The sequence below is a fragment of the Pleurodeles waltl genome, chromosome 9 (assembly GCF_031143425.1).
Source record: "Pleurodeles waltl isolate 20211129_DDA chromosome 9, aPleWal1.hap1.20221129, whole genome shotgun sequence".
Lineage (NCBI taxonomy): Eukaryota > Metazoa > Chordata > Amphibia > Caudata > Salamandridae > Pleurodeles > Pleurodeles waltl.
The window spans coordinates 914,679,418-914,698,900 of NC_090448.1; the positions used below are offsets into that span (position 1 = coordinate 914,679,418).

The window sequence follows — 19,483 nt, forward strand, 5'->3', positions numbered from 1 at the left end:
GTCATACAGACCCTTCACAAGCTGGGTTTCTCCATCAACTATGCAAAGTCACACCTTTTGCCGTGCCAAACACAGCAATACTTAGGAGCGACAATCAACACAACAGAAGGGATAGCCACTCCAAGTCCACAAAGGGTTCAAACATTTCACAAGGTGATACAGGCCATGTATCCAACACAAAAGATACAAGCAAAAATGGCATTAAAACTCCTAGGCATGATGTCTTCATGCATAGCCATTGCCCCAAACGCAAGATTGCACATGCGGCCCTTACAACAGTGCCTAGCATCACAATGGTCACATGCACAGGGTCAACTTCTAGATCTGGTGTTGATAGACCGCCAAACATACATCTCGCTTCTATGGTGGAACAGTACAAATTTAAACAAAGGGCGGCCTTTCCAAGACCCAGTGCCACAATACGTCATAACAACGGATGCTTCCATGACAGGGTGGGGAGCACACCTCAATCAACACAGCATCCAAGGACAATGGGACATACATCAAAGGAAGTTTCACATAAATCACTTGGAAATGTTAGCAGTATTTCTAGCGTTGAAAGCATTTCAACCCATGATAACCCACAAATACATTCTTGTCAAAACAGACAACATGACAACAATGTATTATTTAAACAAACAGGGGGGGACACACAACACAGTTGTGTCTCCTAACACAAAAAATATGGCATTGGGCAATTCACAACCACATTCGCCTAATAGCACAATTTATTCCAGGGACCCAGAACCAGCTAGCAGACAATCTCTCTCGGGATCACCAACAAGTCCACGAATGGGAAATTCACCCCCAAATACTGAACACTTACTTTCAAATTTGGGGAACACCTCAAATAGATCTATTTGCAACAAAAGAAAACACAAAATGCCAAAACTTCGCATCCAGGTACCCACACCATCAATCCCAAGGCAATGCTCTATGGATGAATTGGTCAGGGATATTTGCGTACGCTTTTCCCCCTCTCCCTCTCCTTCCATATCTAGTAAACAGATTGAGTCAAAACAAACTCAAACTCATACTAATAGCACCAACATGGGCAAGACAACCTCGGTATACAACACTACTAGACCTGTCAGTAGTACCTCATGTCAAGCTACCCAACAGACCAGATCTGTTAACACAACACAAACAACAGATCAGGCATCCAAACCCAGCATCGCTGAATCTAGCAATTTGGCTCCTGAAATCCTAGAATTTGGACACTTAGACCTCACACAAGAGTGTATGGAGGTCATAAAACAAGCTAGAAAACCTTCCACTAGACACTGCTATGCAAATAAATGGAAAAGATTTGTTTGTTACTGCCATAATAATCAAATTCAACCATTGCACGCATCTCCAAAAGATGTAGTAGGATATTTACTACATTTGCAAAAATCAAATCTAGCTTTCTCTTCCATAAAGATACATCTCACCGCAATATCTGCTTACCTGCAGATTACTCATTCAACTTCCCTATTTAGAATACCTGTCATTAAAGCGTTTATGGAAGGCCTAAAGAGAATTATACCACCAAGGACACCACCTGTTCCTTCATGGAACCTCAACATTGTCTTAACAAGGCTCATGGGTCCACCTTTCGAACCCATGCATTCTTTTGAAATGCAATACTTAACGTGGAAAGTTGCATTTCTCATTGCCATGACATCTCTAAGAAGAGTGAGTGAGATTCAGGCATTTACCATACAAGAACCATTTATTCAAATACACAAGAATAAGGTAGTTCTAAGAACAAATCCAAAATTCTTACCAAAGGTTATCTCACCATTCCACTTAAATCAAACAGTAGAATTACCAGTGTTCTTCCCACAGCCAGATTCGTTAGCTGAAAGAGCACTACATACATTAGACATCAAGAGAGCACTAATGTACTACATTGACAGAACAAAACTAATTAGGAAGACAAAACAACTATTTATTGCCTTTCAAAAACCTCATACAGGAAATCCAATTTCAAAACAAGGTATTGCTAGATGGATAGTTAGGTGCATTCAAACCTGCTATCTTAAAGCAAAGAGAGAGCTGCCTATTACACCAAAGGCACACTCAACCAGAAAGAAAGGTGCTACCATGGCCTTTCTAGGAAATATTCCAATGAACGAAATATGTAAGGCAGCAACATGGTCTACGCCTCATACATTTACTAAGCACTACTGTGTAGATGTGTTATCTGCACAACAAGCCACAGTAGGTCAAGCTGTACTAAAAACTTTATTTCAAACTACTTCAACTCCTACAGGCTGAACCACCGCTTTTGGGGAGATAACTGCTTACTAGTCTATGCACAGCATGTGTATCTGCAGCTACACATGCCACCGAACGGAAAATGCCACTTACCCAGTGTACATTTGTTCGTGGCATGAGTCGCTGCAGATTCACATGCGCCCACCCGCCTCCCCGGGAGCCTGTAGCCAGTTAGAAGTAGATCTTGAACATTTGTACATTTGTAAATATATTACTTTATACCTTCATTTTGTACATACGTATTCATTCCATTGCATGGGCACTATTACTAGCATACACAACTCCTACCTCACCCTCTGCGGGGAAAACAATCTAAGATGGAGTCGACGCCCATGCGCAATGGAACCGAAGTGGGAGGAGTCCCTCGGTCTCGTGACTCGAAAAGACTTCTTCGAAGAAAAACAACTTGTAACACTCCGAGCCCAACACCAGACGGCGGACTGTGCACAGCATGTGAATCTGCAGCGACTAATGCCACGAACAGATGTACACTGGGTAAGTGACATTTTCCTTATGGTTCCCTAATGAAAAGCCTTCATTATTAGGGTGAGCACTGTGTATAAACGTTTTAGGGTCACACTGCAGTACTGTCAGTGGCTACAGTAAAAAAAAATAAAAAAAAAGTGTACACAGTTGATTGAGAAGTTTAACTGTATGAGACTAAGAGTAATGCTCCCAGAACGCTCTCTTATTAGATGCAAATGTTTGCAGCAGCTTGTAAGCAAGAGTGATTTTTTTTTTTTGCTTTCAAAATTCAATGTTCTGAAAAAAATGCAAGTAAGAAAAAAGTTTTGCTTCTATGAAAGACGCTATTTCTTTGATGCGTCATGTAGTAAAATGTGTTGATGCATGCTAGTATTTCCCAAAAATATTCCTAATGGAAAGTCAGTGTAACCATTTTCAACAAGATTATAAAACATAAAAAGCCAACCCATCTGCCATTTGTTTTTGAGCGTCTTTTGGTTTTGGCAATGCATGCCTTGTTTTGACATGGTTTTTGTAACACTTAATTGTTGTGGGAACTGCCAGGCCTATACAATTGTAACAAACACTGGCTAAAAGAAGAAAAAAAGTTTTTGGTCTCAAAAAGCACACATTGCCACTAGGGGCATAACAAAGGCCCTGCAGCCCCTTCCAAGTGGGGCCCGCAGCCCCCTCAGCACAGCACCTGCCCTGAGTTAGTCTGGAGGGAGGGGCCCTCCATAGTCTTTGCAGTGGACCCCCCGTCCCCCAGTTGAATTACTACACGGATTGCCACAGTGTTTCCTGGCACTGCACAAAACTACTTTGTGTGCCAATATGCTTCTTGTGGAAGAGCAGAATGCAATCACTCACAGTAAAGCCAGCCAATAGATAGAGAATTAGATGTTTATTAAAAACAAAGGCCCAAATTTTAGGATGGCCTTGCGCCATTTAATGGCACATTAGCATCATTTTTCTGACGTTAATGTGGCATTAGTTTGCCAAAAACGCTGCACCATATCAATGCACTGTGCCGCTTTGTGACCATCTGTGCCACATTATCCATGCGCCATGCATAATGTATGCAAAGGGGTGTTCAGGCACAAGGAGGCCCGCAAAAAATGGCGCAATGAAGTCTACAATATTTAATTGTGCCATTTTTGGTATCTTTTTTTAACACCTGATTAAAGCGGACATTAAAAGGAGACACCCTTTGAAATCAATTGGCCTCCTTGCAATTTGCTCCACTAGCATCAGAAGTTTTGACGCTAGTGGAGCAATGTGCCACAATAGCATAAACAGTTTGACACTATTGTCCCTAATTTGGCCATGGTGCGCCAAATCTTAAATAGTAGCGTTATGGGGGGCGCAAGAAGAGTGGCGCTTTACGATGTGAAGCACCACTTTTCTTGAATCTGGAACAAAATGTCTTTAACGCCAGACCTACTCAGGGACCCAATTCTTAAAGAATGTCACTAAAGTACACCCATGGTCTATGTCTTTGAATTAGTGGCTGTCATGAATTCACAAGAACTTAGAGAAGTACACCAGGAAATCGTACTCCTAGAAAATATTTGTGAACTGTATTTTAGCACGAACAAATATGCATGTGTAGATTTATTCATGTGAAAATCTATTGAGTGTTTACAAGTTCACTTTCCCTCCGATCTCTTTTTTTTTTTCTTCCAAACTTGGAAGAACCTCTACTTCTGCCCTTGTCAGGAGTAAATTTCCAACCTTTCTCATGGGAAAATGTTAGAGCTGGTGAAATCCTTAAACATGCAAGGTAGTAGGTTTGCAGACTCAAAGGCATTCCAGCCCTGGAACTATTGCTTACTGCTTCCTCCAGCACCAATATGTAGCTCTGCAGGAAGGTGGCAAAATAAGGAAATTGCTATAGTAGGGATTGAAATTGCAAGTATTCAAGCCCTACTATAGTAGTAGCCCTGACATAATCAGAGAGGCTATTATCAGAGCTCTTAAATAAGCTCTAATATAAGCCCCCTATAGGGGCTGTTCTGAGCATTAAAGTCAAGATAGAATCGCAGCACTCGGAAACTCGCACTGTAATGCTTTCCATTCCTTTTACAAAACATTTTTGCCCATTGACTCATCATGAGGTGGCCCTAGGACAATGGGACCACCATCAAAACAGTCAGCACGACATGCTCTTTGTCTTGTTCTTCTTTGGGTTCCCACACTAGGTTGGGGGGGGGGGGGGACCCCCGAAATAATATAAATTTAATAAATAATTGCTGCTGATAGAGGAAGAAGGTAAATGGGAAGTGCTTTAGTTAGATGCAGGGCCACCGGCATTATGTGGCAGGAAAAGACAAAATTATGATGCAAGGTTGACCAACTTATGTGGCAAGAAAAGTCCACTTATGAATTTCCTCGCCAATAGCTCTAGCTCTAATTCTAGCAAATGTGAGACCCAATGCATTGCAAATGTTTTTTTCCTATTTTTACTCTAACATCGGTGTCAGGTTGCAGTAAAGATTCTTTTTGACACCTATAGTCAATTTTAGCACTCGTTTTCCAGTTCCTCACACACCCATTCATTACCGGCAATTTCTTCAGAAAAGATCTCCAGCAAAGAGCCCTCTTGAAGGGCCCATTAGGCATTGCAGTCCGGCCTGACGAGGAGATGTGGTAGTGAGGACCAGGGTTGACCAATTTGTGTCAAGAAAAGTCCAGTTATACATTTACAACGCCAGTAGCTGTCACACATGTAAATGTGAGACCTATTGCATTGTAAATGCTTGTTTAAGAGTTGTAGGCCTTTTCATTTATACTACTACAAACATTGCTTGTAACAAGCGTAAATGCACGCAGAATAGGAAAGCTGGCCAGGACTTTGTTGATTATTTCGTCTTTTTTGCATTCCATATATTCCAGGGATTTCAAGACCCTGGAAAAATCATATTTTGTCCTTAGCATGCTACCTTTTCCCTTGTAATAAAGTTTTTCTGGTGTTTTTTTTTTTACCATTTGGGGTTGCCCATAAACCAGTCGCGTATAAAGGCTCTGCACCATCTGGACAACTGTTTCACCTCGTTAGTACTAGATTAACAGCCAAGTACAATTAATAAGCAACTGGATGGTTTCTGAAGGGCCACACCAGATTACATGACCACACACACCTCTTTAGTATCTCTAGCTGCACTCACCATCTCATGGTCTGTCATTCTGTTGACGAGAAAAACATGTCTTTAACCATACACTCAACTCCCCCCTTATAGCTCCTATCCTTTGACAAAATTTAAATTGAGCAGTTACATGAAACATAGCTGTTATTTAGTGGACACTGCAGCTGTTCTAAGTATTTATGGGTGTCTAATGGTACATAAGTGGTTAATTGGAAGGCTGACCTGTCCTTTGTTGATTTTCGTTTGTGTTTCTTGCTTTCCAAATCCAGTCTAACCACATTACAACTAAGCTAAAAAAAAAAAAAAAACTTGCAGAAGCGAGACCTATTGGCTTTGCCAATCTCTATTCTTCATGTAAGTCTCCCAAGCTACATTTTTACCTTCGTGTACACCAGGTCTTAAAGGAGTTTTACGTGCCAGATCTTCCAACTCAGCTCAGAATAGACCTTCTAAGGCAACCTGAACATTCAGCGAAAAAATTACAACTGATACATTTGCATTATATATGTTTTCTACATTGATGCAATATTATTTCAATTAACCAATGACTGTACAGAAAGGTGGACCATGGTACACATGTGCAGAAGGGAATTATTGAAGTGTTGGTAAGATTCCTGCGATGCAAAGACAGTACTACATCTAATATTTTCTTCTATTAAATAATTTATAAACATTGTTCGTTCTCTTGAATGAGTGATGGTGTGTGACAATTGTCAAAGTTTTGTAGGTACATCGTTAAGGGAGCTTTGCACGCTTGGATACTCCTGAGCCTAAGAATGTTCTAATATCTCTATTGTCCCTTTTTCTTTAGGTGAATCCCAGCGATAGGTATCATCTTATGCCTATAATTACTCCAGCATACCCACAGCAGAACTCTACGTACAATGTGTCAGTTTCTACACGGATGGTCATGGTTGAGGAGTTTAAGCAAGGTAAATATGCCTTTTATAGCATAAGTGCTATGCAATTTAACATTGCTTCCTGGCATTGCTGACATTTGTAAATTAGTCAAACAAATTACCTAGTTGATATTTATTTTGATTTGTTTGTGATGACGGGCACCTCTAGATTCCCAATAGTCCGAAGATTTGCATAATGTTGTTACAAGATTGGGAGCTGCTGTTTTTAATTTGCCATGCCTACATTGTGCACATCATTCCTCGCTCTTGACCATTTGTAGCTATCTTGAGACCGCTATAAATGTAATTTCTTCCTTTTCTGGCATAGCAAAATTACTTGTGTCTATCTGTGCAGTGACATGACATGTACCAGAAATGTGCGTTTTTAACTATCTACAGTGTTTTGTGTAAACCCTCTGTTTGCACTGTGATAGTACAAGAGCTGAGGATTTGTCTCTCTTCATGCATCTTGTAACCAATCTTTCAAAACTTGTGTCTTTTATCACAGTAATGGCATCTAGGTTCTGCCACTTAAAAAAAAAATTCTAGTCTTAATTTAGGACAATAGTTTGAGGGAATAAGTTAATAAATTAGTTACTATAATTATCCCCAAAAAGTGAGTGCAGAGACTAAAGATTTGGGCATGAGTCTCTGAAAGTGGGGAAATAGATTTGGGCAGACACCAGTTCCTTAGGAAAGCAAGCATCATTTTACGTGGATAACTACGTACAGGGTTAGTGAGCTTACAAAAGACACACATTTGATGTGTTGTGGTATTATTTTGGACGTCCTCTTTACACTTAGAAAGGTGACCGTTTGTGGGTTGCCTGATAGGAATTTATAAATAAAGCCAGGAACTGGATGGTTGCCATAACCGTGTGAAAAGGTTTCCACACCTAGTTCATGGGACAAGGTTTGCATGAGGTACTTACCATATGGGCAAAAGCAGGGGGTGGGGTTAAACAGCCATTACATGTAAACAAAGACATTTGTAATACACTTGGATTTACGTAACTAAGTCGAAGGGGAATTGGAGTGACTTCAATGTAAAAAACGTTCTAATGTTTTTTTCATTGGGAGCTGTTGGAACATCCAACAGCATGTTCAGGTGCAGACTAACTGATTTTCAAAGGCATCTTATACAACACATACTTGCAAGTTCTGCCTATCAAATAGACTGCTAAGATGTTCTGTGCAAGAAACAGGTGTCTCCACAACTAGAGAAGAAAGAATTGTTGTAGTGCTTACGTATGTAAAAAGTATGAGCACAGGTGAGAGAGAATTGCACTGAGGTTTGACAGCAGCAATGTTTAAAATAAAGTACATACCATAAACGTGTATATCATGTCAAGTGATGTGCGTGACAGGCTTTTTACCACACAGAAGACTGGTCAGTTTTCACAGGTGGGAGCTTAATATTGTCCCTCCTAATATTGTAATACTGTCTTTCATATTGTTTCAAAGGTTTGATGGCTTAAATGGGCTATCCTATGTCTTCCATATTGTTCTTGCACCACTTACATTGGGTGGTTGAAGGCATCCTAATTCAGTCTCTCAGTAACCAGGTGTAAGGAAATGCCTCCTTGGCATGGTTACCCCCTGACTTTTTGCCTTTGCTGATGCTATGTTTTGAATAGAAAGTGTGCTGAGGCCTGCTAACCAGGCCCCAGCACCAGTGTTCTTTCCCTAACCTGTACTTTTTATTCCACAATTGGCACACCCTGGCATCCAGATAAGTCCCTTGTAACTGGTACCTCGGGTACCCAGGGCCCTGATGCCAGGGAAGGTCTCGAAGGGCTGCAGCATGTATTATGCCACCCTAGAGACCCCTCACCCAGCACAGACACACTGCTTACCAGCTTGTGTGTGCCAGTGAGAACAAAATGAGTAAGTCGACATGGCACTCCCCTCAGGGTGCCATGCCAGCCTCTCACTGCCTATGCAGTATATGTAGGAAGTTGGCTCTGTATGTGCTATTTCAAAGTAAGGAATAGCATGCACAGAGTCCAAGGGTTCCCCTTAGAGGTAAAATAGTGGTAAAAAGAGATAATACTAATGCTCTATTTTGTGGTAGTGTGGTCGAGCAGTAGGCTTATCCAAGGAGTAGTGTTAAGCATTTGTTGCACATACACAAGACAATAAATGAGGTACACACACTCAGAGACAAATCCAGCCAATAGGTTTTTATATAGAAAAATATATTTTCTTAGTTTATTTTAAGAACCACAGGTTCAAATTCTACATGTAATATCTCATTCGAAAGGTATTGCAGGTAAGTACTTTAGGAACTTCAAATCATCAAAATTGCATGTATACTTTTCAAGTTATTGACAAATAGCTGTTTTAAAAGTGGACACTTAGTGCAATTTTCACGGTTCCTGGGGGAGGTAAGTTTTTGTTAGTTTTACCAGGTAAGTAGGACACTTACAGGGTTCAGTTCTTGGTCCAAGGTAGCCCACCGTTGGGGGTTCAGAGCAACCCCAAAGTCACCACACCAGCAGCTCAGGGCCGGTCAGGTGCAGAGTTCAAAGTGGTGCCCAAAACACATAGGCTAGAATGGAGAGAAGGGGGTGCCCCGGTTCCGGTCTGCTTGCAGGTAAGTACCCGCGTCTTCGGAGGGCAGACCAGGGGGGTTTTGTAGGGCACCGGGGGGGACACAAGTCCACACAGAGATTTCACCCTCAGCAGCGCGGGGGCGGCCGGGTGCAGTGTAGAAACAAGCGTCGGGTTTTCAATGTTAGTCTATGAGAGATCTCGGGATCTCTTCAGCGCTGCAGGCAGGCAAGGGGGGGATTCCTCGGGGAAACCTCCACTTGGGCGAGGGAGAGGGACTCCTGGGGGTCACTCCTCCAGTGAAAGTCCGGTCCTTCAGGTCCTGGGGGCTGCGGGTGCAGGGTCTCTCCCAGGCGTCGGGACTTTAGGTTCAAAGAGTCGCGGTCAGGGGAAGCCTCGGGATTCCCTCTGCAGGCGGCGCTGTGGGGGCTCAGGGGGGACAGGTTTTGGTACTCACAGTATCAGAGTAGTCCTGGGGTCCCTCCTGAGGTGTTGGATCGCCACCAGCCGAGTCGGGGTCGCCGGGTGCAGTGTGGCAAGTCTCACGCTTCTTGCGGGGAGCTTGCAGGGTTCTTTAAAGCTGCTGGAAACAAAGTTGCAGCTTTTCTTGGAGCAGGTCCGCTGTCCTCGGGAGTTTCTTGTCTTTTCGAAGCAGGGGCAGTCCTCAGAGGATGTCGAGGTCGCTGGTCCCTTTGGAAGGCGTCGCTGGAGCAGGATCTTTGGAAGGCAGGAGACAGGCCGGTGAGTTTCTGGAGCCAAGGCAGTTGTCGTCTTCTGGTCTTCCGCTGCAGGGGTTTTCAGCTGGGCAGTCCTTCTTCTTGTAGTTGCAGGAATCTAATTTTCTAGGGTTCAGGGTAGCCCTTAAATACTAAATTTAAGGGTGTGTTTAGGTCTGGGGGGTTAGTAGCCAATGGCTACTAGCCCTGAGGGTGGGTACACCCTCTTTGTGCCTCCTCCCAAGGGGAGGGGGTCACAATCCTAACCCTATTGGGGGAATCCTCCATCTGCAAGATGGAGGATTTCTAAAAGTTAGTCACCTCAGCTCAGGACACCTTAGGGGCTGTCCTGACTGGCCAGTGACTCCTCCTTGTTATTCTCATTATTTTCTCCGGCCTTGCCGCCAAAAGTGGGGCCTGGCCGGAGGGGGCGGGCAACTCCACTAGCTGGAGTGTCCTGCTGGGTTGGCACAAAGGAGGTGAGCCTTTGAGGCTCACCGCCAGGTGTGACAATTCCTGCCTGGGAGAGGTGTTAGCATCTCCACCCAGTGCAGGCTTTGTTACTGGCCTTAGAGTGACAAAGGCACTCTCCCCATGGGGCCAGCAACATGTCTCGGTTTGTGGCAGGCTGCTAAAACTAGTCAGCCTACACAGATAGTCGGTTAAGTTTCAGGGGGCACCTCTAAGGTGCCCTCTGTGGTGTATTTTACAATAAAATGTACACTGGCATCAGTGTGCATTTATTGTGCTGAGAAGTTTGATACCAAACTTCCCAGTTTTCAGTGTAACCATTATGGTGCTGTGGAGTTCGTGTTTGACAGACTCCCAGACCATATACTCTTATGGCTACCCTGCACTTACAATGTCTAAGGTTTTATTTAGACACTGTAGGGGTACCATGCTCATGCACTGGTACCCTCACCTATGGTATAGTGCACCCTGCCTTAGGGCTGTAAGGCCTGCTAGAGGGGTGTCTTACCTATACTGCATAGGCAGTGAGAGGCTGGCATGGCACCCTGAGGGGAGTGCCATGTCGACTTACTCGTTTTGTCCTCACTAGCACACACAAGCTGGCAAGCAGTGTGTCTGTGCTGAGTGAGAGGTCTCCAGGGTGGCATAAGACATGCTGCAGCCCTTAGAGACCTTCCTTGGCATCAGGGCCCTTGGTACTAGAAGTACCAGTTACAAGGGACTTATCTGGATGCCAGGGTCTGCCAATTGTGGATACAAAAGTACAGGTTAGGGAAAGAACACTGGTGCTGGGGCCTGGTTAGCAGGCCTCAGCACACTTTCAATTCAAAACATAGCATCAGCAAAGGCAAAAAGTCAGGGGGTAACCATGCCAAGGAGGCATTTCCTTACACAACCCCCCCCCCCAAACGAAAGAGGATGAGACTAACCTTTCCCAAGAGAGTCTTCATTTTCTAAGTGGAAGAACTTGGAAAGGCCATCTGCATTGGCATGGGCAGTCCCAGGTCTGTGTTCCACTATAAAGTCCATTCCCTGTAGGGAGATGGACCACCTCAACAGTTTAGGATTTTCACCTTTCATTTGCATCAGCCATTTGAGAGGTCTGTGGTCAGTTTGAACTAGGAAGTGAGTCCCAAAGAGGTATGGTCTCAGCTTCTTCAGGGACCAAACCACAGCAAAGGCCTCCCTCTCAATGGCACTCCAACGCTGCTCCCTGGGGAGTAACCTCCTGCTAATGAAAGCAACAGGCTGGTCAAGGCCATCATCATTTGTTTGGGACAAAACTGCCCCTATCCCATGTTCAGAGGCATCAGTCTGCACAATGAACTGCTTAGAATAATCTGGAGCTTTTAGAACTGGTGCTGAGCACATTGCCTGTTTCAGGGTGTCAAAGGCCTGTTGGCATTCCACAGTCCAGTTTACTTTCTTGGGCATTTTCTTGGAGGTGAGTTCAGTGAGGGCTGTCACAATGGATCCATATCCCTTCACAAACCTCCTGTAATACCCAGTCAAGCCAAGGAATGCCCTGACTTGAGTCTGGGTTTTTGGAGCTACCCAGTCCAGAATAGTCTGGATCTTGGGTTGGAGTGGCTGAACTTGGCCTCCACCTACAAGGTGGCCCAAGTAAACCACAGTTCCCTGCCCTATCTGGCATTTGGATGCCTTGATAGAGAGGCCTGCAGATTGCAGAGCCTTCAAAACCTTCCTCAGGTGGACCAGGTGATCCTGCCAGGTGGAGCTAAAGACAGCAATATCATCAAGATAAGCTGTGCTAAAGGACTCCAAGCCAGCAAGGACTTGATTCACCAACCTTTGGAAGGTGGCAGGGGCATTCTTTAAACCAAAGGGCATAACAGTAAACTGATAATGCCCATCAGGTGTGGAGAATGCTGTCTTTTCTTTTGCTCCAGGTGCCATTTTTATTTGCCAGTACCCTGCTGTCAAGTCAAAGGTACTGAGAAATTTGGCAGCACCTAATTTATCAATGAGCTCATCAGCTCTTGGAATTGGATGGGCATCTGTCTTGGTGACAGAATTGAGCCCTCTGTAGTCCACACAAAACCTCATCTCTTTCTTTCCATCTTTGGTGTGAGGTTTGGGGACTAAGACCACTGGGCTAGCCCAGGGGCTGTCAGAGCGCTCAATTACTCCCAATTCCAGCATCTTGTGGACTTCCACCTTGATGCTTTCCTTAACATGGTCAGATTGTCTAAAGATTTTGTTCTTGACAGGCATGCTGTCTCCTGTGTCCACATCATGGGTACACAGGTGTGTCTGACCAGGGGTTAAGGAGAAGAGTTCAGGAAATTGTTGTAGGACTCTCCTACAATCAGCTTGCTGTTGGCCAGAGAGGGTGTCTGAGTAGATCACTCCATCTACTGTGCCATCTTTTGGGTCTGATGACAGAAGATCAGGGAGAGGTTCACTCTCTGCCTCCTGATCCTCATCTGTTACCATCAACAGATTGACATCAGCCCTGTCGTGGAAGAGCTTAAGGCGGTTTACATGGATCACCCTCTTGGGGCTCCTGCTTGTGCCCAGGTCCACCAAGTAGGTGACCTGACTCTTCCTCTCTAGTACTGGGTAAGGGCCACTCCATTTGTCCTGGAGTGCCCTGGGAGCCACAGGCTCCAGAACCCAGACTTTCTGCCCTGGTTGGAACTCAACCAGTGCAGCCTTTTGGTCATACCAAAACTTCTGGAGCTGTTGGCTGGCCTCAAGGTTTTTGGTTGCCTTTTCAATGTACTCTGCCATTCTAGAGCGAAGGCCAAGTACATAGTCCACTATGTCTTGTTTTGGCTCATGGAGAGGTCTCTCCCAGCCTTCTTTAACAAGGGCAAGTGGTCCCCTTACAGGATGACCAAACAGAAGTTCAAAGGGTGAGAATCCTACTCCCTTCTGTGGCACCTCTCTGTAAGCGAAAAGCAGGCATGGCAAGAGGACATCCCATCTCCTTTTGAGTTTTTCAGGGAGCCCCATGATCATGCCTTTTAATGTCTTGTTGAATCTCTCAACCAAGCCATTAGTTTGTGGATGGTATGGTGTAGTGAATTTATAAGTCACTCCACACTCATTCCACATGTGCTTTAGGTATGCTGACATGAAGTTGGTACCTCTGTCAGACACCACCTCCTTAGGGAAACCCACTCTGGTAAAGATACCAATGAGGGCCTTGGCTACTGCAGGGGCAGTAGTCGACCTAAGGGGAATAGCTTCAGGATACCTGGTAGCATGATCCACTACTACCAGGATATACATATTTCCTGAGGCTGTGGGAGGTTCTAGTGGACCAACTATGTCCACACCCACTCTTTCAAAGGGAACCCCCACCACTGGAAGTGGAATGAGGGGGGCCTTTGGATGCCCACCTGTCTTACCACTGGCTTGACAGGTGGGGCAGGAGAGGCAAAACTCCTTAACCATGTTGGACATATTGGGCCAGTAGAAGTGGTTGACTAACCTCTCCCACGTCTTGGTTTGTCCCAAATGTCCAGCAAGGGGAATGTCATGGGCCAATGTTAGGATGAACTTCCTGAACAGCTGAGGCACTACCACTCTCCTAGTGGCACCAGGTTTGGGGTCTCTGGCCTCAGTGTACAGGAGTCCATCTTCCCAATAGACCCTATGCGTTCCATTTTTCTTGCCTTTGGACTCTTCAGCAGCTTGCTGCCTAAGGCCTTCAAGAGAGGGACAGGTTTCTTGTCCCTTACACAGCTCCTCCCTTGAGGGTCCCCCTGGGCCTAAGAGCTCAACCTGATAAGGTTCAAGCTCCAAAGGCTCAGTTCCCTCAGAGGGCAGAACTTCTTCCTGAGAAGAGAGGTTCCCTTTCTTTTGCTGTGTTGTAGTTGGTTTCCCAACTGACTTTCCTGTTCTCTTGGTAGGCTGGGCCATTCTTCCAGACTCCAGCTCTACTTGTTCACCCTGTGCCTTGCACTGTGCTCTTGTTTTCACACACACCAATTCAGGGATACCCAGCATTGCTGCATGGGTTTTTAGTTCTACCTCAGCCCATGCTGAGGACTCCAGGTCATTTCCAAGCAGACAGTCCACTGGGATATTTGAGGAGACCACCACCTGTTTCAGGCCATTGACCCCTCCCCATTCTAAAGTAACCATTGCCATGGGATGTACTTTTCTCTGATTGTCAGCGTTGGTGACTGTGTAAGTTTTTCCAGTCAGGTATTGGCCAGGGGAAACCAGTTTCTCTGTCACCATGGTGACACTGGCACCTGTATCCCTCAGGCCCTCTATTCTAGTCCCATTAATTAAGAGTTGCTGTCTGTATTTTTGCATGTTAGGCGGCCAGACAGCTAGTGTCGCTAAATCCACCCCACCCTCAGAAACTAGAGTAGCTTCAGTGTGGACCCTGATTTGCTCTGGGCACACTGTTGATCCCACTTGGAGACTAGCCATACCAGTGTTACCTGGATGGGAGTTTGGAGTGGAACCTTTCTTGGGACAGGCCTTGTCTCCAGTTTGGTGTCCATGCTGTTTACAGCTATGACACCAGGCCTTTTTGGGATCAAAGTTTTTACCCTTGTACCCATTGTTTTGTGAAGAGGCTCTGGGCCCACCCTCCTGTGCAGGTTTTTGGGGGCCTGTAGAAGACTCTTTACTATTTTTAGTTTTGGTTGTCTCATCACCCTTCCCCTGGGGAGTCTTTGTGACCCCTTTCTTTTGGTCACCCCCTGTTGAAGTCTTGGACACCCTTGTCTTGACCCAATGGTCCGCCTTCTTTCCCAATTCTTGGGGAGAAATTGGTCCTAGGTCTACCAGATGCTGATGCAGTTTATCATTGAAACAATTACTTAACAGGTGTTCTTTCACAAATAAATTGTACAGCCCATCATAATTACTTACACCACTGCCTTGAATCCAACCATCTAGTGTTTTCACTGAGTAGTCAACAAAGTCAACCCAGGTCTGGCTCGAGGATTTTTGAGCCCCCCTGAACCTAATCCTGTACTCCTCAGTGGAGAATCCAAAGCCCTCAATCAGGGTACCCTTCATGAGGTCATAAGATTCTGCATCTTGTCCAGAGAGTGTGAGGAGTCTATCCCTACACTTTCCTGTGAACATTTCCCAAAGGAGAGCACCCCAGTGAGATCTGTTCACTTTTCTGGTTACACAAGCCCTCTCAAAAGCTGTGAACCATTTGGTGATGTCATCACCATCTTCATATTTAGTTACAATCCCTTTAGGGATTTTCAACATGTCAGGAGAATCTCTGACCCTATTTATGTTGCTGCCACCATTGATGGGTCCTAGGCCCATCTCTTGTCTTTCCCTCTCTATGGCTAGGATCTGTCTTTCCAAAGCCAATCTTTTGGCCATCCTGGCTAACTGGATGTCCTCTTCACTGGGGCTATCCTCAGTGATTTCAGAGGTGTTGGTCTCTCCTGTGAGGAAACCAGCATCTCTGACTATTATTTTAGGAGTCAGGGTTTGAGGGACCCTGTTCTCCCTAGATAGGACTGGTAGGGGGGAATTGTCCTCCAAGTCACTATCCTCTTCCTCTGAGTTGCCACCCTCAGAGGGGTTGGCCTTTTCAAACTCTGCCAAAAGCTCCTGGAGCTGTATTTTGGTAGGTTTGGGGCCCATTGTTATTTTCTTTATTTTACAGAGTGACCTTAGCTCCCTCATCTTAAGATGGAGGTAAGGTGTGGTGTCGAGTTCCACCACAGTCACATCTGTGCTAGACATTTTGCTTCTAAAAGTTGGAATACTTTTTAAGAATCTACAACTGGTTCTAGAATCTAATTCAAACTTTTACAAACTTTTAAACTCTAAAAGAAATGCTAAACAGGGACTTAACACACAAGGCCCTAGCAGGACTTTTTAAGAATTTCGAAAATTTTTCAAATTGCAAAAATCAATTTCTAATGACAATTTTGGAATTTGTCGTGTGATCAGGTATTGGCTGAGTAGTCCAGCAAATGCAAAGTCTTGTACCCCACCGCTGATCCACCAATGTAGGAAGTTGGCTCTGTATGTGCTATTTCAAAGTAAGGAATAGCATGCACAGAGTCCAAGGGTTCCCCTTAGAGGTAAAATAGTGGTAAAAAGAGATAATACTAATGCTCTATTTTGTGGTAGTGTGGTCGAGCAGTAGGCTTATCCAAGGAGTAGTGTTAAGCATTTGTTGCACATACACAAGACAATAAATGAGGTACACACACTCAGAGACAAATCCAGCCAATAGGTTTTTATATAGAAAAATATCTTTTCTTAGTTTATTTTAAGAACCACAGGTTCAAATTCTACATGTAATATCTCATTCGAAAGGTATTGCAGGTAAGTACTTTAGGAACTTCAAATCATCAAAATTGCATGTATACTTTTCAAGTTATTGACAAATAGCTGTTTTAAAAGTGGACACTTAGTGCAATTTTCACAGTTCCTGGGGGAGGTAAGTTTTTGTTAGTTTTACCAGGTAAGTAGGACACTTACAGGGTTCAGTTCTTGGTCCAAGGTAGCCCACCGTTGGGGGTTCAGAGCAACCCCAAAGTCACCACACCAGCAGCTCAGGGCCGGTCAGGTGCAGAGTTCAAAGTGGTGCCCAAAACACATAGGCTAGAATGGAGAGAAGGGGGTGCCCCGGTTCCGGTCTGCTTGCAGGTAAGTACCCGCGTCTTCGGAGGGCAGACCAGGGGGGTTTTGTAGGGCACCGGGGGGGACACAAGTCCACACACAGATTTCACCCTCAGCAGCGCGGGGGCGGCCGGGTGCAGTGTAGAAACAAGCGTCGGGTTTTCAATGTTAGTCTATGAGAGATCTCGGGATCTCTTCAGCGCTGCAGGCAGGCAAGGGGGGGATTCCTCGGGGAAACCTCCACTTGGGCGAGGGAGAGGGACTCCTGGGGGTCACTCCTCCAGTGAAAGTCCGGTCCTTCAGGTCCTGGGGGCTGCGGGTGCAGGGTCTCTCCCAGGCGTCGGGACTTTAGGTTCAAAGAGTCGCGGTCAGGGGAAGCCTCGGGATTCCCTCTGCAGGCGGCGCTGTGGGGGCTCAGGGGGGACAGGTTTTGGTACTCACAGTATCAGAGTAGTCCTGGGGTCCCTCCTGAGGTGTTGGATCGCCACCAGCCGAGTCGGGGTCGCCGGGTGCAGTGTGGCAAGTCTCACGCTTCTTGCGGGGAGCTTGCAGGGTTCTTTAAAGCTGCTGGAAACAAAGTTGCAGCTTTTCTTGGAGCAGGTCCGCTGTCCTCGGGAGTTTCTTGTCTTTTCGAAGCAGGGGCAGTCCTCAGAGGATGTCGAGGTCGCTGGTCCCTTTGGAAGGCGTCGCTGGAGCAGGATCTTTGGAAGGCAGGAGACAGGCCGGTGAGTTTCTGGAGCCAAGGCAGTTGTCGTCTTCTGGTCTTCCTCTGCAGGGGTTTTCAGCTGGGCAGTCCTTCTTCTTGTAGTTGCAGGAATCTAATTTTCTAGGGTTCAGGGTAGCCCTTAAATACTAAATTTAAGGGTGTGTTTAGGTCTGGGGGGTTAGTAGCCAATGGCTACTAGCCCTGAGGGTGGGTACACCCTCTTTGTGCCTCCTCCCAAGGGGAGGGGGTCACAATCCTAACCCTATTGGGGGAATCCTCCATCTGCAAGATGGAGGATTTCTAAAAGTTAGAGTCACCTCAGCTCAGGACACCTTAGGGGCTGTCCTGACTGGCCAGTGACTCCTCCTTGTTATTCTCATTATTTTCTCCGGCCTTGCCGCCAAAAGTGGGGCCTGGCCGGAGGGGGCGGGCAACTCCACTAGCTGGAGTGTCCTGCTGGGTTGGCACAAAGGAGGTGAGCCTTTGAGGCTCACCGCCAGGTGTGACAATTCCTGCCTGGGAGAGGTGTTAGCATCTCCACCCAGTGCAGGCTTTGTTACTGGCCTTAGAGTGACAAAGGCACTCTCCCCATGGGGCCAGCAACATGTCTCGGTTTGTGGCAGGCTGCTAAAACTAGTCAGCCTACACAGATAGTCGGTTAAGTTTCAGGGGGCACCTCTAAGGTGCCCTCTGTGGTGTATTTTACAATAAAATGTACACTGGCATCAGTGTGCATTTATTGTGCTGAGAAGTTTGATACCAAACTTCCCAGTTTTCAGTGTAACCATTATGGTGCTGTGGAGTTCGTGTTTGACAGACTCCCAGACCATATACTCTTATGGCTACCCTGCACTTACAATGTCTAAGGTTTTATTTAGACACTGTAGGGGTACCATGCTCATGCACTGGTACCCTCACCTATGGTATAGTGCACCCTGCCTTAGGGCTGTAAGGCCTGCTAGAGGGGTGTCTTACCTATACTGCATAGGCAGTGAGAGGCTGGCATGGCACCCTGAGGGGAGTGCCATGTCGACTTACTCGTTTTGTCCTCACTAGCACACACAAGCTGGCAAGCAGTGTGTCTGTGCTGAGTGAGAGGTCTCCAGGGTGGCATAAGACATGCTGCAGCCCTTAGAGACCTTCCTTGGCATCAGGGCCCTTGGTACTAGAAGTACCAGTTACAAGGGACTTATCTGGATGCCAGGGTCTGCCAATTGTGGATACAAAAGTACAGGTTAGGGAAAGAACACTGGTGCTGGGGCCTGGTTAGCAGGCCTCAGCACACTTTCAATTCAAAACATAGCATCAGCAAAGGCAAAAAGTCAGGGGGTAACCATGCCAAGGAGGCATTTCCTTACAGTATAGGTAAGACACCCCTCTTGCAGGCCTTACAGCCCTAAGGCAGGGTGCACTATACCATAGGTGAGGGTACCAGTGCATGAGCACTGTGCCCCTACAGTGTCTAAGCAAAACCTTAGACATTGTAAGTGCAGGGTAGCCATAAGAGTATATGGTCTGGGAGTCTGTTTTACACGAACTCCACAGCACCATAATGGCTACACTGAAAACTGGGAAGTTTGGTATCAAACTTCTCAGCACAATAAATGCACACTGATGCCAGTGTATATTTTATTGTAAAATACACCACAGAGGGCACCTTAGAGGTGCCCCCTG

At 45.7% G+C, this 19,483-nt stretch overlaps 1 protein-coding gene across 1 annotated transcript in view; it reads left to right on the top strand.

The window, feature by feature from the left end:
* Window positions 1–19,483, top strand: part of PAPOLA (poly(A) polymerase alpha) — an 858,334-nt gene that overhangs the window by 258,222 nt on the left and 580,629 nt on the right. Inside the window, exon 11 of the mRNA XM_069208274.1 lies at window positions 6,685–6,805. Within this exon, the coding sequence (XP_069064375.1) occupies window positions 6,685–6,805 (121 nt within the window). The remainder of the gene's footprint in view (window positions 1–6,684; window positions 6,806–19,483) is intronic.